This window comes from Poecilia reticulata, linkage group LG12 (assembly GCF_000633615.1).
Source record: "Poecilia reticulata strain Guanapo linkage group LG12, Guppy_female_1.0+MT, whole genome shotgun sequence".
Taxonomy (NCBI): Eukaryota; Metazoa; Chordata; class Actinopteri; order Cyprinodontiformes; family Poeciliidae; genus Poecilia; species Poecilia reticulata.
Window position 1 is genome coordinate 12939263 of NC_024342.1, and position 21231 is coordinate 12960493.

Genomic DNA, 21231 nt, shown 5'->3' on the forward strand with positions numbered 1-21231 from the left:
TCTGGTAAGATGGATTTTTGAAAGGATGAATATGCATTGTAAGCATGCTCTCTGACACTGACCCTACGTATTTCAACTAATACGGATGTTGTTATATATTTGGGTTTAAGGTATTTGTATAATTAACTCTTTATATTTTACATTTTTATCCCAAAAAAGCTGCTTAACTGTACAAAATTATTTTTATGTCTTACTAACCTGATCAAAATTTTATAGAAACTTATCAGGATTCAAGCACAAACAACAGTGTAGACAAATGCCAGTTTAGCAGACGTTGCGAGACATTTTGCATATTACACAAAATTTTCTGCACTGCAGTTAAGACGTTTCAGTCATTTGGACGACAAATGTAGCTAATGTACTTTTGCACGAACATTTTCACTTTTCTTGTTAATTTCTTTCTGCACTTCTTACCGATTCTCCAGCAGATCCAAGACTGAATCCTGGCATGCCGCTGTCTTCATCAGCCGCTAACTCTTACCAGCAGGGCTGCATCCGGATGACCCTGGAGGACTCGGAGCTATGGAAGTCTTTCCACACCATTGGAACGGAGATGATAATAACCAAACATGGAAGGTAGTGAGCTTCTCCAATGAACTCTAATTTTTGCAGAGTTCTGTTTTAAAGAGTAAAACATTTGCACAAAAAAAAAAAACAACAAAAAAACAAAAACAAAAAAAAACCATCTAAAGCAACTTCTAACACTGTTTATCTTAGGAGAATGTTTCCACACTGCAGCATAAGCCTATCTGGGCTTCAGCCTTTTGCCAATTATGTCATCATGGTGGATATCGTCCCTGCAGACAATGTCAAATACAAGGTATGATCATATTCAACACATCCCCAGCATGTTCTTTTTTTCCCCTCTCCCTGCGGATTTAAACCCACCACGCTGCAGAATATAAGAGACAGCAGTTGGCAGTCAGACACAGTTCTGCCCTGTCTGCCTGCGACCGTTCACTGCCGCATATCAAAGCCTTTCATTGCTTCCTGTTTGTGCACTCCCGGCTGGAAGCCCAATCAATTAGCATCCCGGCCTCATTCACAGTCGATGAACGGGGAGCAGTCTGCCATCCCATACATTCAGCAGCCACTATCGTTTTTTGCGGCCCATTTGGTCGAAGCAGTTGCTGTCAACACGCACTTGAAGACAGTGTAGTGCAAATCAGACCTCTCCAGGAGAGCTTTTGGGGGGTTTGGGGGTATGTTGAGATCAAGATGTAAAACTGAGCGATTACTTTCCTTTAGAGAAATAAAAGTATTGTTACAGTCCTGGAAATATGCCAATATTAAGGGAAATTAAAATGGATTTTTTTTTTCTCTTTTTTTTTTTTTGCTACTTGGAGCATCTTGACTAATTACTGATATCCTGAGGTCTCTCATGTGGTAATGCTGGAACTCTCCCTCCCCCCACATCTGTCTCTCTGTAGTGGAAGAAGGAGCAGTGGGAGGTCGCAGGGAAGTCTGAGCCCCAGCCCCCATGTCGGACATACATTCACCCGGACTCCCCGGCTGTAGGAAGTCACTGGATGAAGCAGTCGTTGTCCTTCCTCAAGATGAAGCTCACCAACAACACCTTGGATCAGCATGGTCATGTAAAAACACAGTTTCACACCTTAAATCCTAATATATATAACATTAAACTCTCCTTATGCTGAGTGACTTATTCTCACTTTCCTTGTTTTGCCTTTTAGATTATCCTTCACTCCATGCATCGTTACTACCCCCGGTTTCATGTGATACAGGCAGACAGTCCACACACTGTGTGTTGGGGATCGTTTCAGACCTTCTCATTCCCAGAGACGGTTTTCACTGCTGTTACTGCTTACCAAAATCCAAAGGTACCAATAAGGCGTCACGTCTTTCCCATGTACAGTGCATAAAACAAGTTTGTAGAGACCAACTGAACCTTTTATCTGAAAAAAGAATCTGAACATGGCCAAGTTGGTGCACACAAACAAGGAATTTGACTTTGGTTGCACGGTGCTTCCTGACGTTTTAAATATAAATGTATAAATAAAATGTTTGGGAGATATTTTTTTCTTATACATGCAGAGTTTTTACAAAAGAGGAAAACAGGTTTAAATTAGTGCAAACATTCATGGAATCAATGTGGAAATGCTGGTTAGTTTTCATCGGAGAAACAGCCTGGGGAAAGAAGTCGTCTCTGTGGCGACTTATTTTTCGCAAAGAACAATTTTCCGTGCTTACCTCTAAATAACCACATCTAAACAGTTTGTGTCCAGGATGTGTGGGGTCTACAGCAATGCTATCTGCCCTGTTTTGACCTGTACAAGTCGTAGATGGAAAGAAAGTCAGGGCTGATGGTTCCCTCTGTAGGTCTGGTTGTTTGTTGCAGTTTGGATTCATTCGGAGCCGAACCACACAGTGATAGATGTGCACAAACCAGACTGAATAATGGCCATTTAGAGGATGGGCAGCAGATTTTTTGATTTGCTTCACAATTGTATGGCTGTTTCCTACGAATGCAATGGGATTTATTTTCTCCTGTCTTTGTTTAGATTACCAAGCTGAAGATTGATCACAATCCGTTTGCAAAGGGATTTAGGGAAGGAGGAACCCATTCTCACAGTAAAAGGTACATGTTTTGGCTTTTTATCGGACATTAGCAGCTGCCTCTTTGGGTATTTTTCTCTGCCTGTATTTGTCCTTAAGAGTTTCTGGTAACATTACGGTAATTATGACACTACTGTTTTTTTAGTTTGTTTTTTGTTTTTTTTCAGATGCCGTTCAAATAAAGGTTCTCCTGCAAAAAAGTACATAGAAGACAAGAAAAGTCCTTCTCACAGTGCAACAGGTATTTTCTTTTTCGTTTTACCCCAAATAAACTGCTTACAAACTGTTGCTAATGCACCAAATTAGTCATGTACTGTGATTACAATAGGTTCCCTCCTGAGCTGGCGATCTGCGTTCAAACCTCAGGCTATGAAATGACCACAAGGTAGCGTGGATGATCATATCTCACAAATAGATGTTGTATTTCCTTGTCAGGCCTGCAGAGGATGCCCTCTACCTCTCAGTCAGCACAGGTCAGAAAGAAGCCATCCTCCACACAGCAGTCACCGAAGGCGGGTCACCTTTCCCCCTGGGCACCGGAGCAGGACTTGTCAGATAGCATCCACACTGAGCGCCAGGAGCAGCGGGAGTACGACTACGGCGGCGAAGAACAGCTGGTGCCTGCATCCAACGCCTACCAACCTTACAGGTTTGAAAATAGGTGACAAATAAGCATCCAGTCATGATAGAATATGATGACAAGTAACACCAATACTCAGAAATAGCTAACTAAATGCCATGTTCTGTATAACATGTTACTGGATGTGTTTCTTCCCTTCAGATCAGTGGAGTACCCCAGATTTCCGTTGCCTCCCAGGAACCGAGATCCAACAGAGGCGCTGCTCCACGCGCCACCTCACCCGCTCTCCACGTCGGAGCCCGGCACCCAGCAACAGGAATGCCGCTACGGCAACCAGCAGGGCCCCCACAGCAACCCAGCAGACTGGAGCCAGTACCCGCTGTTCTCCTATTCTTGCTGGTGAACTTGGACACCGTTCAGTCACGGCCTCGTCAGAAGAAGGCCTTTAACTACATTTGGATACAGTTAAATAAATTTGACAAACTTTGAAAAGAATTGCCTTTGTTTTCTGTCTTTTTTTCTGCAGTTAGGAATGCTGGCGACATTCTCCCACATTTCTTCCATATTGCACAATACTCCTTGCAGAAAGTGTTGGCTTTTCAACAGTTTGTGAGGCTGCGTTCCTGCTCACTTTGAGCCACACGTCGGCGACATTTTTATTTAGCGGGTGACTTCTGAAGGTGATTGGCATCACTGAAACCAAACACAAATGTTTCAGGTTCAGAATCTTGTATTTGCAGTTTGGAAATTTTTTAATACTTTTCTGGCCACTTCACAATTTCTGTTGATCTACCACATACACAGTTTACTAAAGTTTGAGGTTGTAATGAGACAAAATGTGGAAAAAATTGAACTGCTTTAAATACAAGGCACTGTTTGGCTTTACATTATTCCTTTTATTTTGGTTTATTAACATGAGGGGTGTTTAATGGAATGTGCTTTGGGTTAAATCTGTTTCTTGACCAGTAGCCGTCAGAATGTATCCAGCCTGCTGAGCTGCCACTCTGGTCTAAAGTCTAAAGCTAGACGGGCAAATGAAATGTGCTGATTTGAATCACTCCTGCATGATGGGTGACTGTACAACCACTTCAAAACAATAAAACCAGAAAATGTCTATTAAGCATTAACTCAAAATAGTTAATGTTTGTTTAATGTTTGTAGGCATGATGGTGCCATCATAGACCCCCTGCAACAATCAGACGCTAAGGTTTTATTTCTTCAACCGTACATGTACCTCACTGGCTAAACTTCCCTTTCATTCAGTTATGATTAATAATGTTTGGTACTGTCCATGTTTTATTCACGGCTTTCTTTGCAAGTCACACCAATCTCCCGTTTTCATTTCTGCCGACCCCTGCAGCAGAACCATATTATAAGCTAAGCTGTCATCCTGTGCCACCTTTTGGCTCCAAAATCTATATTTGATATTCAACAACTACGTAACTTCTCAGAGGCAATGGCAACTAACAAAAAAGTATTGATTTGATGCAAACTGATGGGTCGGTGGATGCGATTTTGTGCATTTTTTCACAAACAAGGTGACGTTTGCAAGTCATGCAGTCATCTCAAGCCGCGCTGCTGCCTTAAATGGGACTTTTATCAAACTGTTGAGGATAAATCACACATACCCAAAGGATTATTTAAGCTGCAAAACATCCAGCTGTATTCTGCACTTTATTTGCCTGCTTTTCTGCTTTGTTCTCTTCGGCTCCTCCTCCACCACCAACCCAACCCAACCCCAACTCTTTGGCTTCCAAAGTCAGAGACCATCTCCCCACTTCCTGGTATGTTGAGAAGGATGATTTAAGTTTGAGTAGCCTCACTGAAATATAAATAAATAAATAAATAAATAAAAAATCCTTCATAAATTCCAAAAACGAAAAAAGTTTTTATGGCAAGCAGAAACCGAGTAGCTATTAGTGCCTTCACACTTTAGATATCACAAAAAAGACGTATACTGAAATCTTCTGCGTGAAAGCAAGATGCAACATAATGCTACTGAGGCTGGAGGACGCATAAAAGCAATTAGATTCCCCCAAAGCAAAGCATCTGACCTGAGAAAGAGATGACAGGCAGCTCAACGTGGAGTCGCCCTCACGCTCTGGCATTCTACCCCCAGCAGACGGCCGGAACGTCTGCCACTGTAAATGTTTCACAAGATGGAGACGAGAAGCTCTATCTGGGACACACACAGAGCCTCAGGGAGCTGGGTCGCTACACAAGACATCCTAAAGCACATTCACGGGCATGTTTTTCGGTGAAAGCCATTCCCTTTAACGTTGTTGTATACAAAGTGCTTTCAGAGACGTATCAGCTACGGAGGACATTTGGTTTTAGTCACTTGATGAGTTTGAGGGTTTAACAAAAAGACATGGCGGCTCGTGAATAAGAGGGAGTTTGATTACACAATGGTTATGTAACTGTTTGGTGTTCCAGAAATGAAGTTCCTCACGAAAGTATTCACACCCCTATTCCAGATTTTGTCATATTTTCACAGCAGACTTCAACGTATTTTATTAGATTTTCATGTTAGTAGTAGTGCATCAGACAATACTTATCTTTCTTTTACCAAATAATTTGAAAATGCTGTTTTTTTTTTTTACTAAATGAAATCCAAAGCAACCAATTCCCTAAACTCTGGAGCTGCAGACATCTAGAGATCGGCCTTCATGGAAGAGTAGCACAGTGAGAGCCACTGTAAACTGAAAACCATTATGAAAACCTGCTTATGTTTCCTCAAGTCATGTAGGGAAACACAGAAAACATGTTAAAGAAGGTTCTCTGGTTATGTAAGGCAAATATTGAACTTTTTTTCGTCCACATGTAAAATGCTACATGTGGAAGAAAACTAACAGATCACCAAGAACAGACAGTCCTCTCCATGAAATACGGTAGTGGCAGCATCATGAAGTGGGGAAGCATTTCTTCAGAAACTACAGGCAAAGTTCATATTTTCAGAATGTCAGATTTGAGGACTTTAAGAATACTTATGATTTTCCAGCAGACTGCATAGTTACAGTTGCAGACACTAACAGTACACCACAGTTCAAGGTTTCACTTCATCATCCCTTAATACTGAACAGTATGAACTGGATTTGAAGCACCCTGTAAAAAAAATCCCTGCTTTTTTAGCACTTTTCACTTTTCTGTCTGACAGACTATCAGCTTCAAGCTCATACAGTGACAAAGTCAGACTCAACTTTTATGACGACATCTCTAGTAAACATATTTATAAACCAGGCTATATAATTTGAACTTCCTCTTGTTGCAAGTGTGCAGAAAACAAGTCAACCTCTTAACAAGGTTAGCTTGGAGGAGTGAAAATGAACATTCATAACATCTCCCTCTGAGGAGCAAATCTCCATTCTCACATTTGTGTTAGCAATTTATATTTTCAGTTCCATTTTTTACCTTAATTTTGACTTTACTCATTCATTTCCATGTGATACAATAAGACACAAAACTACAAAAGTAAAATCCAACGTCCTGTTCATATTTCTGTACAGTAACCTTGCATCACTTGGTCAAACTGCATGTTCCCAGGCAGTGAAGCTGACTTAAAGGCAGCACTAATGGACTGCAGCACATCGACCCTGAAACACACACACACACACGCGCGCACACACACACACAAGTTGAGCCCGGAGGAGAGGTCAGACTCGACTAAGTTAGATTCATTAAGCTTGTTTACTCTGGAGCTACAGCCAATCACATGCAGTGCTGAGGAATACATTGATTTGCTCCAATACCAAATCGGCTCGATACATAAAAACAGCTTTGAGATGCACAGAGAATGCAATATAGGGCAAATATAGAAACAGGATTAACACTTATTAAAAGATACAGCTCACAGACACACCTTAAACTTCTTTATATTTTATGTTATAACCCAAAACTGCATTTTGTGGAGATAATCACTTAAAAGCAAAGCTAAAGACTGTGATGTGGAAATATTTGCAAATAAAATTTGAAGTGTGGCATGTAGTAAACAAACCCAGCTACCATGCATCTCTACCAGTTACACATTAATGTTATTTACCTAAACTTCGCTAAATAAAGCAGACCTTTCTGAAGCAGGAGTGACCCAGATCATTGGTTTTGTTGCCAAGAATAAACTAAAAATACATTTCTAGACAAAGGAAATACAGGAAATTGCTTTTGAACAGGACCAGCATGTCTGGAATCTCTGATTTACTTGATTTCAAGTCAAATTCGACGACTTTGTAGTCAAACAAAAAGACACGTGCGGTGCGTGGTGTAGTGGTAAAGTGGGAGCATTGTTTACGAAGCTGTCCTCGGTTCGATTCTTCGCCGCACATCTTCCCACTTCTCCCTGCCCATTTCCTGTCCCAAGTGCTGCAAATAAAAGCTACTACTGCCTCAGAAATCTTTAAAAATGTTTAGTTTATTGAGTAGTATAAAACAAACAAAAGAAATCATAATACATTTTCTAGTACTTTCAACTTGCCAGTTTTGACAAGCATGGCAGAAGGTTTGGACATCACTGCTCTAGTCCCAGTAAAAATACTACGAAGCTTGTGGTTGCAACATGAGCAGCTGAAAAGTTCAAGGGCTATGAATACTTTTGCAGCCCTCTGCATTTCTTGTCAATTCATCACTAAAGCAAAGGTAGCAAATGCATAATCATTTCATATTTTCCCCCTTTGCTTCCCTTTTACAAGCACATTTAATGACTAGCACAAAAATAAATTGACTACGTTGCAGAAATATTTTTTGTTTAAAGCGTTGGGACTACAGTCATCTTTACAGAATCATCTCCTGACCCAATATGAAAATTCAGTCAGATACTCTCGCATGACAAAAACGGAATCAAGGTTTCGTTTCCCCTTAATCTCCACTAACAAATGTTAGTGGAGCTACAGCCACCAACACAAATGTTAGTGGAGATTAATACAAACTATTTAAATTCAGGTGTTGAACGCCACATCGTTGGCGTACCTTCTAAACCCGCTCGCATGCAGACGTCACTGCTCAGCAAATAACACGTCCAACATTTGGCAAAATGTTCAAAGCTTAATTTTAAGAGTTTCAATAGCATCTTTGTGTGGCGAACTGTACCATCCAAATATATCAGAACTACCGCATTGTGAACTGAATAACAAATGCAAAGTGCCAGACAAACACGCCACATGGACGCACGCGCGGCGCTGCCCTTGAAAACTTTTCCTGCTCCCGTCTCTGGGTCAGCTGACGTTCTTTTCTTAGCACCTCATTAAAATTCATTAATTGCTTTCTTTCTCCTGGGTGCAGGCAGAGTCAAAACTGGAGCTTCCTCTAAAAGAAAAAAAAATAAAATAAAATAACTGTCCTGTGCTCCAGAAACACAAGCGGTGACGCCAGAGCTGCTGCAAACAACCACCCACCCATCTGTCACATCACATGTAGGGCACAGCGAAAAGATACCAGAGAGAGCGGCTTAAAGAAGTAGACATAAATTTTATTTACTTGTTCTGTACATAAAGGGTCATTACCAGCACAGGTGTTAACCATGGGAAATATTAACACATGTAAATGGTATTAGAAAATAAAAAGGCACAATTTGATTTTTTTTTTTGAAGGACAGTCTTCAAAAAAAAAAAAAAAAAAAAAAGACTGAGGAATTAGAATTATGAGGGAACAAAAAATGAGCACAGTAATACTGTTAATGCCATTACAAAACAACTCGAAAGCAAGAGAAAAGAAGTTCATCTCAAGTAGGGAAATACTCGAGGTGTATTGCTCAACTAGATTTAAATAATCCTGGCACAAAAAAAAAAAACAACAAAAAAAAAAAACATTCTGGATTTATTAAAGGAAAACTTTGTTTAATGAAATAAATGACAACAAGCAGCATGTGACCAGGCGAGACCACCGATGCTGGCCAAGAGGTCATGCACGTAGGCAACCAGCAGGCATTTTTCTTTTTCCCTTTTAGTAAGTCACCCTTTAAATAACATTACTCATTTTAAAATACTTGATTCAAAACTGACCAAAGAGAAACGTTACAGTTCAAAGCTGCACAATATCTTGGAGTATTTGGCCGAGCGTCGATTTAAACATTATGCAGTAAAAAAATTTAATTGATGGAGAAATGGTTTCGTATTTCTCCAGAAAGCTGCATCGTTTGCAGAACTGTTTAATCTTTGGGGGTCCTGTTGCACAATGTGGACATGGACACTTTAAACTGATCTACTCGGGCCCGTTTCAAGAAATGTGAAAATAAAAACATAATCTCAACTCAATAGAATCAGCACATTAAATAAAACGCAAGAATTATTTCACCTTGAAGAAAACGGAAAATTTGGATGCCAAAGTTCCATTCTTACGCTCGACAGGCCGCTAGATGCTAACAAAGTTGCTGATCTAGACTACAGCCACTGCTTAGCTAAAAAAAAAAAAAAAAAAAATGCTTGGCACTTCTTTAAAAAAAAAAAAAAATTACTCCAATGGTTTGTTTGAACTCAAAGTAGGCAGGTAGACTTGGCCTCAAACATGCACTCAGGTCTCAAAACAAGAGGAGGTAAATGCATCTTCTGGCACACCAATAGAAAAACAGGATGAAATTTTGGCCACATCATTTCTCACCAGCATAAATAAGTTCAATAGCCAGTCAGGATTTGAGAATGTGATCAATAATGAAATCTTTGCAGGACTCCCACCCGTGTTTTTCTTCTACTGACACGTTCCAAGCATCGCTAAAAACACTTATCAAAATTCACCCCCCCCCCAAAAAAAAAAAAGTTAAAAAAAAGTCCAACCCCATGACCAATTAGTTGATAGCCAAGGTACAACAGTGACTTGATTGTTTGCAGTAATGTGGTTTTATTGGCTGGCCAGCTCCTCGGTGCCTCAGTGCTCTCCTGTATCCGTATGGACGCTGCTTTATCCCACTTACTGCACAATTTTTCCTCACACAGTCAAAAACATTTTCAGAGCCCAAAAAAAAAAAAAAAAAAAAACTGACATAACAAATATTCAGAGTCCTAGAGGACCGACATGTTGTGATGCAATGTGGGAGAAATCAGTTGTGAGCAACCTCACATACAAACACACACACACACTCACGCTGATGCCCAGTGAAGCTCTGCAAATCAAAAAGAAAGAAAAATTGCCTGAAAATTTAACTAGCAAAGGTTAGGTCTGGTTTTTAATTTAAGTCTGGAGTCCACAGCTGTAAACAGTCAGGAAGCCTTGCGAAGGCCGGCGGCAACAGAGGTGGTGGGGGGGAGGAGGGGCAGGGAAATGAAGAGGAGGTGGGAGTTGTTTTTTTTTCCTCTCAAAAGCAGGAAAGCGGATAACCAGGACACTGGCGGGACAGGTGGAGAGGGGCCAGCGGGTTGAGGTACACGTCAACACCGCCGAGAGGCTCCGGACGAGCCCCCAGGTCAGTCACTTTCATCCGGATTCTGAGGGTTTATGATTTTGACGTGCGTGAAGGGGAAGAGGCCTTTGCGTCCGTTCACCTCTCCCTCCCACTGGCCGCTGATGTTCATCCGTGTGACCGTGACGATGTCGCCGACCTGAGGAGAGAAAGACAAAAAGCTTCAGTCTTTCTACACGTTTCCATACATTAAACACATGGACACACACAGTCATTCATTGGTGCGACTTGAAGTTATGCAACGATCCACCTGTGATGTTACACAACTTGTGGGAAGATTTACTTTCGTGTCAGATCTCCACTTGCACTCCACACGGCGGTTTAAAAACAGAGGGCAGGAGAACGGATGCACGGCCCAAAACGTGACCCTGATCTGACCAGGTCGAATCTCCCTTCAGATTAGGATTAGAGCAAAAGTCTATTCCAACGAAACCAAGATTAAATCTTCAATTTAAACTAGATTATTCACAGCATTATATTAAAAAAAAAAAAAAAGAAAAGCTTTAAAGATGTAGAGACTAGGATTTTATCTGAAGCAACCTTCAGAGAAACGGGTACGGCAAGGATTATCCGAATGGGGGAAAAAAAAGTTTAGCTTTACATGAAATTCTAATAATTTAAAGTTTGTAGTAACTTGCCAGGTATTCATCTCCTAAATTTACCTACAGATTGCAACCACAAACGTCAACAATATGAGAAGTCTAGTGTGGAATGTATTTTAATTCACCCACTTTTACTCTTGATGCTCCAAAGTAAGTTAAGAACAAAATCTCTGATTTTTTTCCCCCATACCAGATAATGTTTTAAAAGATTTTTTTATTGATTTCTTTTCCATAAAAAAAAAAGAAAGTTGTTTTTATTTCAAATCATTCCTTCTGTGAGTTGTACAACCAGTATCGTGGCCTGGATACAAGACTTTTTGTTTAATTACTAGGATGTTGTCACAATATTAGCAGGATAAAGATCATTTTACCACAAGAATCTCTTCAACTTGCAAGAAAAGTCATTTTAGTAAGCTAAACTATTTTTTTTTCTATTTTTCATGTTTGAATCCTTGCAAAAGTACTACTTCACTCACCAAATATTACGACTTTATTCTGGTGATATTACGACTTTATTCTAGAATTACTGTGACTGTAATCTTGTAACATCCTGAAGTTATTTTTTAAAACATTACAGTAAATCTTAGCCTGTTGTCGAGTTGACTTAAAAGTCCAAATAAATAGAAGCTGTGAAAAGACATTTGGCAAACAAGATGGCGGCTCTGGGCGTGCTGACATCACTCTGAACTTTCATTGGTGAATAAAAAAAAATTTATTCTGATTTTTGAAAAATTAAATATTTACCAAAAATATTTGATTAATAAATATCAGCCTGACAAAACAGACTGAAGCTGTCCACCTTAAACTCAAAATAAACCCGTCTGTACTGTGAAGGCTTTGAAAGTCAAAGCGGCAACAGAGAACCGATGGTGGCCCTCTGTGAAATGCAGTGAATGTTATAAACTACAACCAGAACTTCAATGGAACAGTTTGGACTCAGTTCCTGCTGCAAAACATGATTTTATAAAGAATGGACTTTTTCAAAGAGGGTGACAGTCATTTTCCAACCACTTCAAAATGATTGCTGCTTTGTATTGGTTTAGCATATGAAATCTCAATAGTTAATCATAAAATACGACAAAATATAAGTATTTAATCTGAGCAGTTTATAGAATTTCTAACCTTGTGAACTGAAGATTAATTAATTTTATTTAACTACATTACAACAACAATAAAAGGAAAAATAAAATTAAAGAGACTATTAAATTTGACTTGCTGTAAAATGACTCATTGCTTCGGCTTCCCGACTTTCAAAGGCCCCAATGTAGCCACGGCACAGATCTAAAGGGTTTTTTCTGGAGTCTGTGATGTGTTTTTAACCAGACGCTTAAAGCAGACAAGCAGCAGCGACGAGACAGCCTGGGAGCGAACAACTGTCACAGAGCGAAGCAAATCACCAGCCTGCATATCAAAAACCCCAATGATTCTCCAGCCTCAGTTTGCTATCATAGCAGCTTCCTCCTCCGCATCAAACTTTTCAGCTAAAATACAAACTTAAAATAAACTTTACAAGTTTATATTAACTAGGGATAATATAAACTTCTGGTTTATATGAAACTATTAAGATTGCATTGTAGCTAATTACCACTGGTAGTGAATTGAAACTTTAAAAAACACTCAAGAGTTGAGGTTTGGTTGATCAACAATTGAAATGACTCTTGGTAGCTTGAACAAAACTTCCCAGAAGGCCAATACCTAAAGATTAGAACCAGCACTAACAGAAAAAAAAACTACAAAAAAGAGAGAATTTCAATTAAACAGAAGAAAAAAAACCTGGAAACCGTTTCCCTAATGCTTCCTTTGCCAGTTGGAGAGAAACTAAGGTGTCCCAGAGGGGCAGCGACTGTCCAGGCACTGCAATGCAGTACAGTACTAATGTCTTCAGAGGCTGCTCCCTAGTAGTTTCACTTGATCCGAACCGTTCCAGCTGTTTTTGTTTTTTGTCTGGAATACTCCTTTAGTGTCACATAATGTCAGAACCATTACTGGAAAGTTTGAGAAGACAAAAATAAGTGAACCAGGAATCTACAGTGACGGTGCAGATATGGCTGCTTGGATTATTACTTTATGCACAAGAAGCGTGTTGGACCATAATGCACGCTGCAACAGAAGAAGAGTTCCCAAGCAGGCTGTTGACTGAACACATCTCAAGAAAAAAAGAGATTTAGTATTGCTAAAGCTGATTAGATGCCCATAAACACATATTCCATAAACAGTAGTTTCTCGATTTTCCAACAGAAAAGCAGAAACCAACCATAAAAAAGCAATTTCTGCAACAACTGATCTCAATTCGAGTCATGCAAGTTCTGCTTTCTAACAGAACCTGAGGTCCCCAAACAACCAGAGGAAAATTTATTCAAAAATTTCAGGGTGCAAGGTTAAAGGTTTTTACAGCAAGACTTAGCCCAAAAATATTTTTGAAATAAGTGGTATTCCTAAAAGCGAACATAAAAGCGATGTAAGGGTGAGGCAGTCAGCTCTATCCGGGTGTTTCAAGGTTTTAAAAGAAGACAGTCTAAAAATTGCTTTGACATGATTTTCAATCATAATATTTTCAACGTCCAAGTCCACTTAAGGAGACAAAGAAGTTTTCTGCATAAAGTACAGATTAATGCCTAGTCCTTCCTCTGTTAGTTGTTGCTGTTCACCTTCAGCTGGGTGAAAGAACGGCACTAGACTTTTCTCTTGCTCAAAAAGAAACAACTTTGCTGTTTAGAAATACTGTGAGAAAAAAACAGCTACAGAAACTAATCAAGCCCCACTCATCTGTATTTAAGAGTTAGTGAGTCAATCAAGATCATTTTCAACCAACCAGAGACGTTGAAAGATACAATCTTCAGTGCTGCTGCACAAATGGTGCAAAAATCCCAAAAGTTTACACAATCTTTAGCTCATCGGAGCTAAATTGATGATGCATATTGATGCACATTACACATTTCTACAAAAGGTAAGGACATTATTAATGATAACTGCATAGAAGCCCACAGCAGCAGAGTGGTTACCAAAGCGGAAAACCTGACTAACGAAGAACAGAATAATAAACCACGACTGCGTTTGCTGTGAAAAGCACTTGAACACTGCAGCGCCATTTAATGGGCGTTTGTTCTAGATTTCTTACAAAGTCAACATCAATAACGTTGCAACAGTCATATTTAGAGTTGGGTTCTTGCAGCAGTGGGAATAACCATCTCACACAAAACCATTAATAAACTTGAGTGGAAAAACAGATTAAAGTCTGGACTTTAATCTGTTAAACTCACTAAGAGGTTACAACATGTGTTCTGTTTCATGCAGGACTAACAGTAACAAGGTTATTACGGGGTTCTTTTTGTGTGTTTTTTTTTACAAAAATAAAGAAAAATACAATTTTAAAGCTTTGTCTAATGTCTTAAAATGTGATCACTTCTTTACAGCATCTAGTTTGCTATTGAAGCTCTGGATTCTACATAGAAATAAACAAAGACAAAAAAAAATTAACCAATAGTTTTTTTTGTATTGAACAGCTTCACATTAAAAGTCTTGCTCCCAAAATACACAGTGTCTATATTAATGCAAACTTAGACTAGATTATAAAACTTTTATAATAACTCATCAGGTTAATTTTTTTGAAACTTAACTAAACCTTTAAGTGCTTTAAGAACTGCAGGACTTCATGGATAAAATTATATTTTTTTTATTTAACAAAATATTGAGCATACCAAGTACCATGCACAGTACTATTTAAAACTCTAAATATATTTGAATATAGCAATTATGTAAATCAAGTTTATACATAGCTGCTTCAACGATGGTGCACTCATTTACTTCCTGTATTTATATTCATGTATTTTATCATTTTTATTAATGTAACAGGACTGGGTCACAGTCACAGATTATAGGACATTTATCTGATCTTTCATACGCCTTAAGATTTCAAAGGAACACACACAGCAAACTACTAAAAGTACCACTGTATTTTTTTTCTATTCTTTTTTTTTGGGGACAGCAAACTAACCTTTGACATGTCACTGATAAATCTTGGTTGCTCTGTTAATGTTTTCCACAGAGTTGTGTGCAAGAGTCACAGGGACCAAGTGCATCCTTGTACACAACTCTCAGCAAGCTAGTTCATTTCCTCTTAACTGCTGACACACTCCGACGTCACTGAACGGCAGCCGAGCTGGCTCGAAAATAACTCCCATTCTCATCTCTCGCCTGGGGAAATCACCACAGCAAGACAGAGAGCTGCTGTAGCTCTCCAGCGCACAGCGCAAGTTTAGACACGCTGTCATAAAAAGAGCAACCCAAGAGGACTTGGCTAAGAAATACGACAATGCCGCTGTCAGACTTGGACCTTTTTTCTTTAGCGTCAGACACAAAGAAAACACACATGAATTGCTCTGGATTCGGCGTTTAACGAAAAGAAACTAAAACGTAAAACTGACCAACCTGACCTCAAGTTAACGTATTTAACTGGAGGCTAGATTTCAGGGTTTTTACGCAACCGAAGGCAGCCACAGTTCTCAGCAAACAGAACTGTAGAACATAGGTTGACTTAAGATTAAAGAGGAAAACATGCATGCAAATTCTTACCGTTTTAGAAAAAACCCCCGAGATAAACACGCAGCAGCTAGGCAGTAACTATTTAGTCGCATCTTGTGGTGTGACCACAAACTTAAAATGTGATGGTAACCAACACTGGAAAAATGACTCGAGACGCAATGGGACAGTTTTACACCTTCAGCCCGCAGAACTGCGCCCGTCAGTGCTGCTGTTCATCCCTCCTCTCCATCTGACATTTATTCACAATGAAAAAATACACAGAGGATTGTTATTGGTAGGGTTATGGTTTGAGCAAAAACAATTTTAGGGGAGAAAAACTGAAATGTGCTGGCTAATTTTAGAAAAAAAGCTTGATGAAGATCGACATCGGTGGCAAATTTGACCATAAGGAGGAGAAAGAAAAAAAAAGTAAGCCGTAAAAACTGTTCAAGTTCCCCCCAAAAATAATTCTGGATAATAATTCATACAAGGTGTCAGAAAGCCCTGTATCAGGCTTTCTGATACAAGAAAAAAAAGTCTTGGAAAGTTTTTAATGTAGAAATAAGAGTTGTTCCAAGACTTAAAAACAGACTTTACTATACCTCTAGAGCAAGAGCCGTTTTGTCGTAGGCACAAGGCACTCGTTTCTGGATGGCCTTCGCGATGACTGGGCCGTTCTGCATGGAGGGCAGGGGTGTGATGACCGCGCCTGGCGTGCCCGGCGAAGACGTTTGGGGTTGAGCGTAGGCGTGGGCAGGCTCTGGGATCCCATAGCTGTTGGAGTTACGAGATCCGTGGGTAGGCTGACCGGGATGGGGAGGCGGTCGCACCAATTTCTCCACGTAGGGGACGGGGATCATCCCGACGCGGCCCTCTCGGTTTTTGGCGCTCCACCACTGTTCCTCGGGCTTCTCGAGGATGATGAGAACTTCCCCCTTTTTGAACGGGAGGTCTTCTGCGTCGCTTCCTGTGAAGTCATATAATGTCCGCACGTACTCCTGGTTCTCCTCAGGACCAACCATGGTCTGGATGGCGCCAGTGATCGTGCTTGGGTACCTTGGCAGGACAACGCAGTCAAAAGGGATGTCAATTAGTCACTAGGACATCTTTGTGCATTTAGGGCTAATAACTTTTTTAAAAACTGTTTAAAAAGTAAACATTCCTTTAAAGGAATTTTGGCATTATAGCAGAGCGACACTTTCTCTATGTGCTGCTGACCACTGCCTGTCAGCTGGCAGACAGACGTACGATACACTTTTATTCTCCCAACTTACAAGATCAACTAGGGTGTTTTGAAATGTATCCAAACAAGGTTTTAATGACTTTTTTCAGAATAAGTCAACACAGTACTGCCCCTCCTGAACGTGTTGCTGCGTACCATCTGTCAGCTGGCTGAAAGAAGCCTGCTACATGCCTTCCTCACTTACAAAAGAATGCATTCACAATTATTAACTAGTTTATGCCTGTAAAGTTGACCATATTCAATATCAGCCACAATGGATCTTTGCTTAATATTACTCCACATAATATGCTTTTTTTTTTAGTGCATTTCTAATTGAAAACTTAAGAAAATAAACAAAAGCCCAATAGCACAGTGCTGCTCCTCCCCCACCTGTTGTTGTGCACTGCCAGTTGTTTAAAAACTTAGGCCTGGTGTGAAAACTAAAGGCGTGTAACACCCATCAATCTTAAGGCAGTTTTTACATTTGTAGCTGCTACTGCTTTTCTCCCTTGGATATAAATGTAGTAGATGCATTTTTGTATAAATATTTTGACTCAATGCCACCATACTTACCCAGGTCTAGTTGAATGGAGCTGGATTTGAAGTTACACAAACAAGCATTGCACTGGCTTAAAACAAAATCTTGTTTCAATGTGAAGTCCAAAATAAATTAAAATCAGTCTCCTAGGAGATGTTTACCTCCATCAAAGGTGTCTTTGTGAAGCACAACGCTCAAGTCAAACAGTAATCTGAATGAGTCCAATGCAAATTAAGCAAACTGCTTTATGACACAGCTCCCTGCAAGTAGGCTGCTTGTTATAAAGTAACTGTCTGGTTAATAGTTAGTAAAGGGGGTATTGCGTGACTTCCTTACCTGGGGGCAGGCTCTATTAGCGTAGTCGTATCCAGATAGTGGATTTTGTAGAACTCCAGGAGAGCCGGGAGGTTCTCAAACTCCTGATCGCCTATCTTAAACTTCTTGCTGGGTAATGAGTTAATGATATAGTGAGACACTTTGGAGTTTTCAGACACCGACAGGACATAGTCGCCGGGACAGGTAGACGAGTCTCGAACCAAAAACATGCCATGCCTCTGTCCTTGTAACCTGTTCTGTGCCTCCTGTCGGGAAACGGGTCCAAAATACCAGGCGGACCGATCACACGAGTCAAACCGAGCCGATGACATGTCTGCTCCCCCCAAAATAAGTTAGTAGATGTATATAAATGATGAAAGGTACTGACGAGAGTTCAGCGTTGATCCAAAGTGAATGATTCAGTAGGTGCAGGGCAGGGCATTCGTCGCCCCTGTGCGGTTTTCGAGTAATTTCTGCAGAACCACTGAAGGTTTCTTCGACCTGATTAAAACAAAATTAACAAAAATGATTTTTTTTTTTTTTTTTTTTTAAAACAGCCTGTGGTTCTTTAGGGACAGGTTAAGACTGACTTGATCCAACTTTGGATCATATTGGCTCAGCTTTGAGTGGCCGAGAATCGAGAAAATTAACTTACGAAAGAAAAACGCCGAGGAAGGCCGAAGCAAGAAATGATCAATTAAGCTTCCTCCTTTTCGTTCCGCCTTCCGAGAAAAAAAACACAAGGCTTCAAATAATTATCTCCTCCCGTCAGTGTCAGTTAATATAAAAGCGGAAAAGGTGGTCTCAGCTTTCTAACTGAGAAATCATCATAGCTGTGAATAAAAAAGGCCAATATTAGCCGCAGGTGGGGAAACACAGATAGTTACTTTATATCCTCTCGACTTAACGGTAGGGCACGGAAACAGGTCTGTGAGTTCCCTCTCTCGGGTTCGAGCAGACTTCAGAGGCAGCGCAAGAAAAAAATGGCGGCCCGCAACACGTCTTCACACAAAAAGTGACTTCAGAGCAGCCGTCTGTCCGCTGCTGGTGCATCTCAGGAGCTGCACTCCCTTACCGCAAGCGAAGTATCCCGACCAGACGAGTATTTGTCCTGAACTTGCCGTTGTTTTTTTTATTTTATCCTCCGCTCGCCCGAGAAACCAGAAGTGCGAGCGTAAGAGAAAAAAATGGCGACGGGAGGGCTGGTCCCGCTTTCTATCAGCACGTCACTCGATGACTGGAGGGGGAGGTGGGCGGAGGAAGTGAGGACTGGCTGAGAAAATGGGGGGTGGGCAGCTGAGTGACTGAGCACGGGTGGGGGTGGGGATACGTTCATGGATACGGGCTCCATGTTACTCTAATTTCCAAGATGCTGCATTGAAAAATGAAATAGCCTGAAAACTGTTATAATCACAAGTAGTTATATCACTCACCAATGCATAACAAGAGGGTACAAATTCCAGGCTAGCCTCTAAAAGCAGATTTTTTTTTTTTGTATTTATGTATTTTTATTTTAAACGCTATCAACTAAAATTGTAAGCTGACAACAGCAGCATAAAAACCGTTACAAGAACAATAACACAAAAAATGCTGATAATAATTAATTAAAAAGTCGAAGTAAAACACAGTTCATGTTGTGTCCAAAAATAATACTTTTTCCGGACACTGATTTAACATTTCTTGTGGATCAAATACACTCAAGTAAACGAAGGTGCAATCAGGGTCAAATTAAACACAGCATCTGCATGAAACAAAGCTGCACAAATGAGTTGGAAAAAAAATTTAAGGAAAGACCTTTCCAGCTGAGATAAAAAAAAATGTCTTTTCAGTTTATAAATCATAAATAAACTGATAAGCTATGCAATGTGATTTGTTTGAATGCAATCCAGCTGGAAGGTAAACCTGGGCTCCAATCTCAATTATGTTTTGTCACCCTTTAACAAGTGAAGTTTGGCTTTACCTCCTTCCAGCTTCCCTTGGCCATTTCCTTCCTGCAGTTCCGCTTGATTTTCTTCTCCCTTCAGTGCTCCTTCTGGGATTTGTTTCATTGAGCTGCATTATTCAGGATGCATTTTTAAAATGAGATCCAATCATTTACAACTTCAGTGGCTTGTCCACGCCTTCAGCAAGCAATCATTTCTCAATAGCCGAGAATGCCTGCCATGTTTATGAAGCCAACAAGGGGCTGTGTCTTTTACCAAGCTAGCTTCCCCCAACCCTAACCAACTTCCACGTACTTTCAGAGAAAAAGTTCCCCCACACTATGATGCTGCCACCATTGTGTGTCACCATAACCACGTGCTTTCAAGGTGGTGTGCTGTGTACATTTTCCACCAAGTACAGCATTTTGCATCTTGGCCAAAAAGTTACACTTTGCTTCATGGTCTATTAAAAACTGCAAATGGGATTTCTCATGACTTTTCTTAAACACAAATATTTTTCTTGCTACTTCCAGTCATTCTATGTTTGAATCCCAACACGGGCTTTTTCCGCATGAAATTTGCATGTTCTCACTGCATACGTACTCAGCTTCCATCCGCAGTTCAAATAGGTAGCTGTTAAGCAAATTAGTTTATCTAAAATTGTCCTTAGATGTGAGTTGCGTGTGTGAATGTTTCTATGTCCTGTTTGTCTGTTGCACTGCTATGGACTGGTGGACCTGTCCGGTTCTCAAAAAGCAAAACATAATCTTGTGGCACTATGCTAGAGAAAAGAAACAGATTCAGATATATTTGGAGAAACTTTAATCATTAATTGGAGACTCAAGGGTAACAACAAAACAAAAAGCAAAAATAAAACAAAACAATACATGTTCAGAAAATAGGAGGATTGGACAAACCAATACACATGAGAGAAGCAGGAAGTAAAAGTGCTGAGGAAGGAGATTACTGAGTGAGGACAATTATACTGATCATAAATGAAAGACTAGTGTGACGAGGGGTGAGTGTGGGGAGCTACTGACAACTTATGTGGCAAGGTTGCAAGACGAAATAAATCAAACTACATAATGAATCAGAAGGAAACTAATCAGAAATAGATTAAAAATACAGAAACAAATACAAGGTGATTAAAAACTAATTCCTCCTATTTTATGCAGCCGTCTCTGAATGAAACCAGGATTATGCTTTACTATAACCCAGACTGCCACATTTAGCAGAAACATGCCAGGAATTGCAACCATAACATGACTGAGGAGAACGTATGTCCATAATAGATGCTACTGATTGTAGTGGCGATTCTTTTGTAATAAATCATGACATTAGCTCACCTCACTTCCCAACCGTAAAGCGTACAGTAGGTTTTTGCAGTAAACTCTTTCATGCCACAAGTAAAGCATCTTTACATAATTCCCTATTTTCATTTCCTGTTGCTCTATAACTTCCTCTTCCATTTAATCTCATAATGTGAATTCTTTGGCACAGAACTACGACACATTGATTTGGAGCCACTTCTCTACCGCAGTGTGCTGAAAGGGAGAGAGTCTATTTAAATTCA

General features: G+C 40.0%; 2 protein-coding genes across 3 annotated transcripts; one reads left to right on the forward strand and one right to left on the reverse strand.

Annotated features, from left to right (window-relative positions):
* The first annotated feature begins 429 nt into the window (after positions 1–429).
* On the forward strand, positions 430–3643 carry LOC103473579 (T-box-containing protein TBX6L-like). Its single transcript, XM_008423914.2, has 8 exons — positions 430–576; positions 718–820; positions 1431–1595; positions 1695–1841; positions 2523–2599; positions 2745–2818; positions 3013–3226; positions 3359–3643. Exons 1-8 carry the CDS (start codon positions 449–451, stop codon positions 3558–3560), a joined length of 1110 nt encoding a protein of 369 aa, XP_008422136.1. The 5' UTR covers positions 430–448; the 3' UTR covers positions 3561–3643.
* Positions 3644–8594: 4951 nt separating this feature from the next.
* crkl (v-crk avian sarcoma virus CT10 oncogene homolog-like) lies at positions 8595–18952 on the reverse strand. 2 transcript variants are annotated; one of them, XM_008423916.2, is made up of 4 exons: positions 18392–18952; positions 17758–18237; positions 16264–16717; positions 8595–10677 (listed from the first exon to the last, which is right to left on the reverse strand). In XM_008423916.2, exons 2-4 carry the CDS (start codon positions 18066–18068, stop codon positions 10543–10545), a joined length of 900 nt encoding a protein of 299 aa, XP_008422138.1. In that variant the 5' UTR covers positions 18069–18237; positions 18392–18952; the 3' UTR covers positions 8595–10542. The 2 variants fall into 2 exon arrangements, with proteins under 2 accessions (XP_008422138.1, XP_008422137.1); XM_008423915.2 differs by having other exon boundaries at positions 17758–18952.
* Between the last annotated feature and the right edge of the window lie 2279 nt (positions 18953–21231).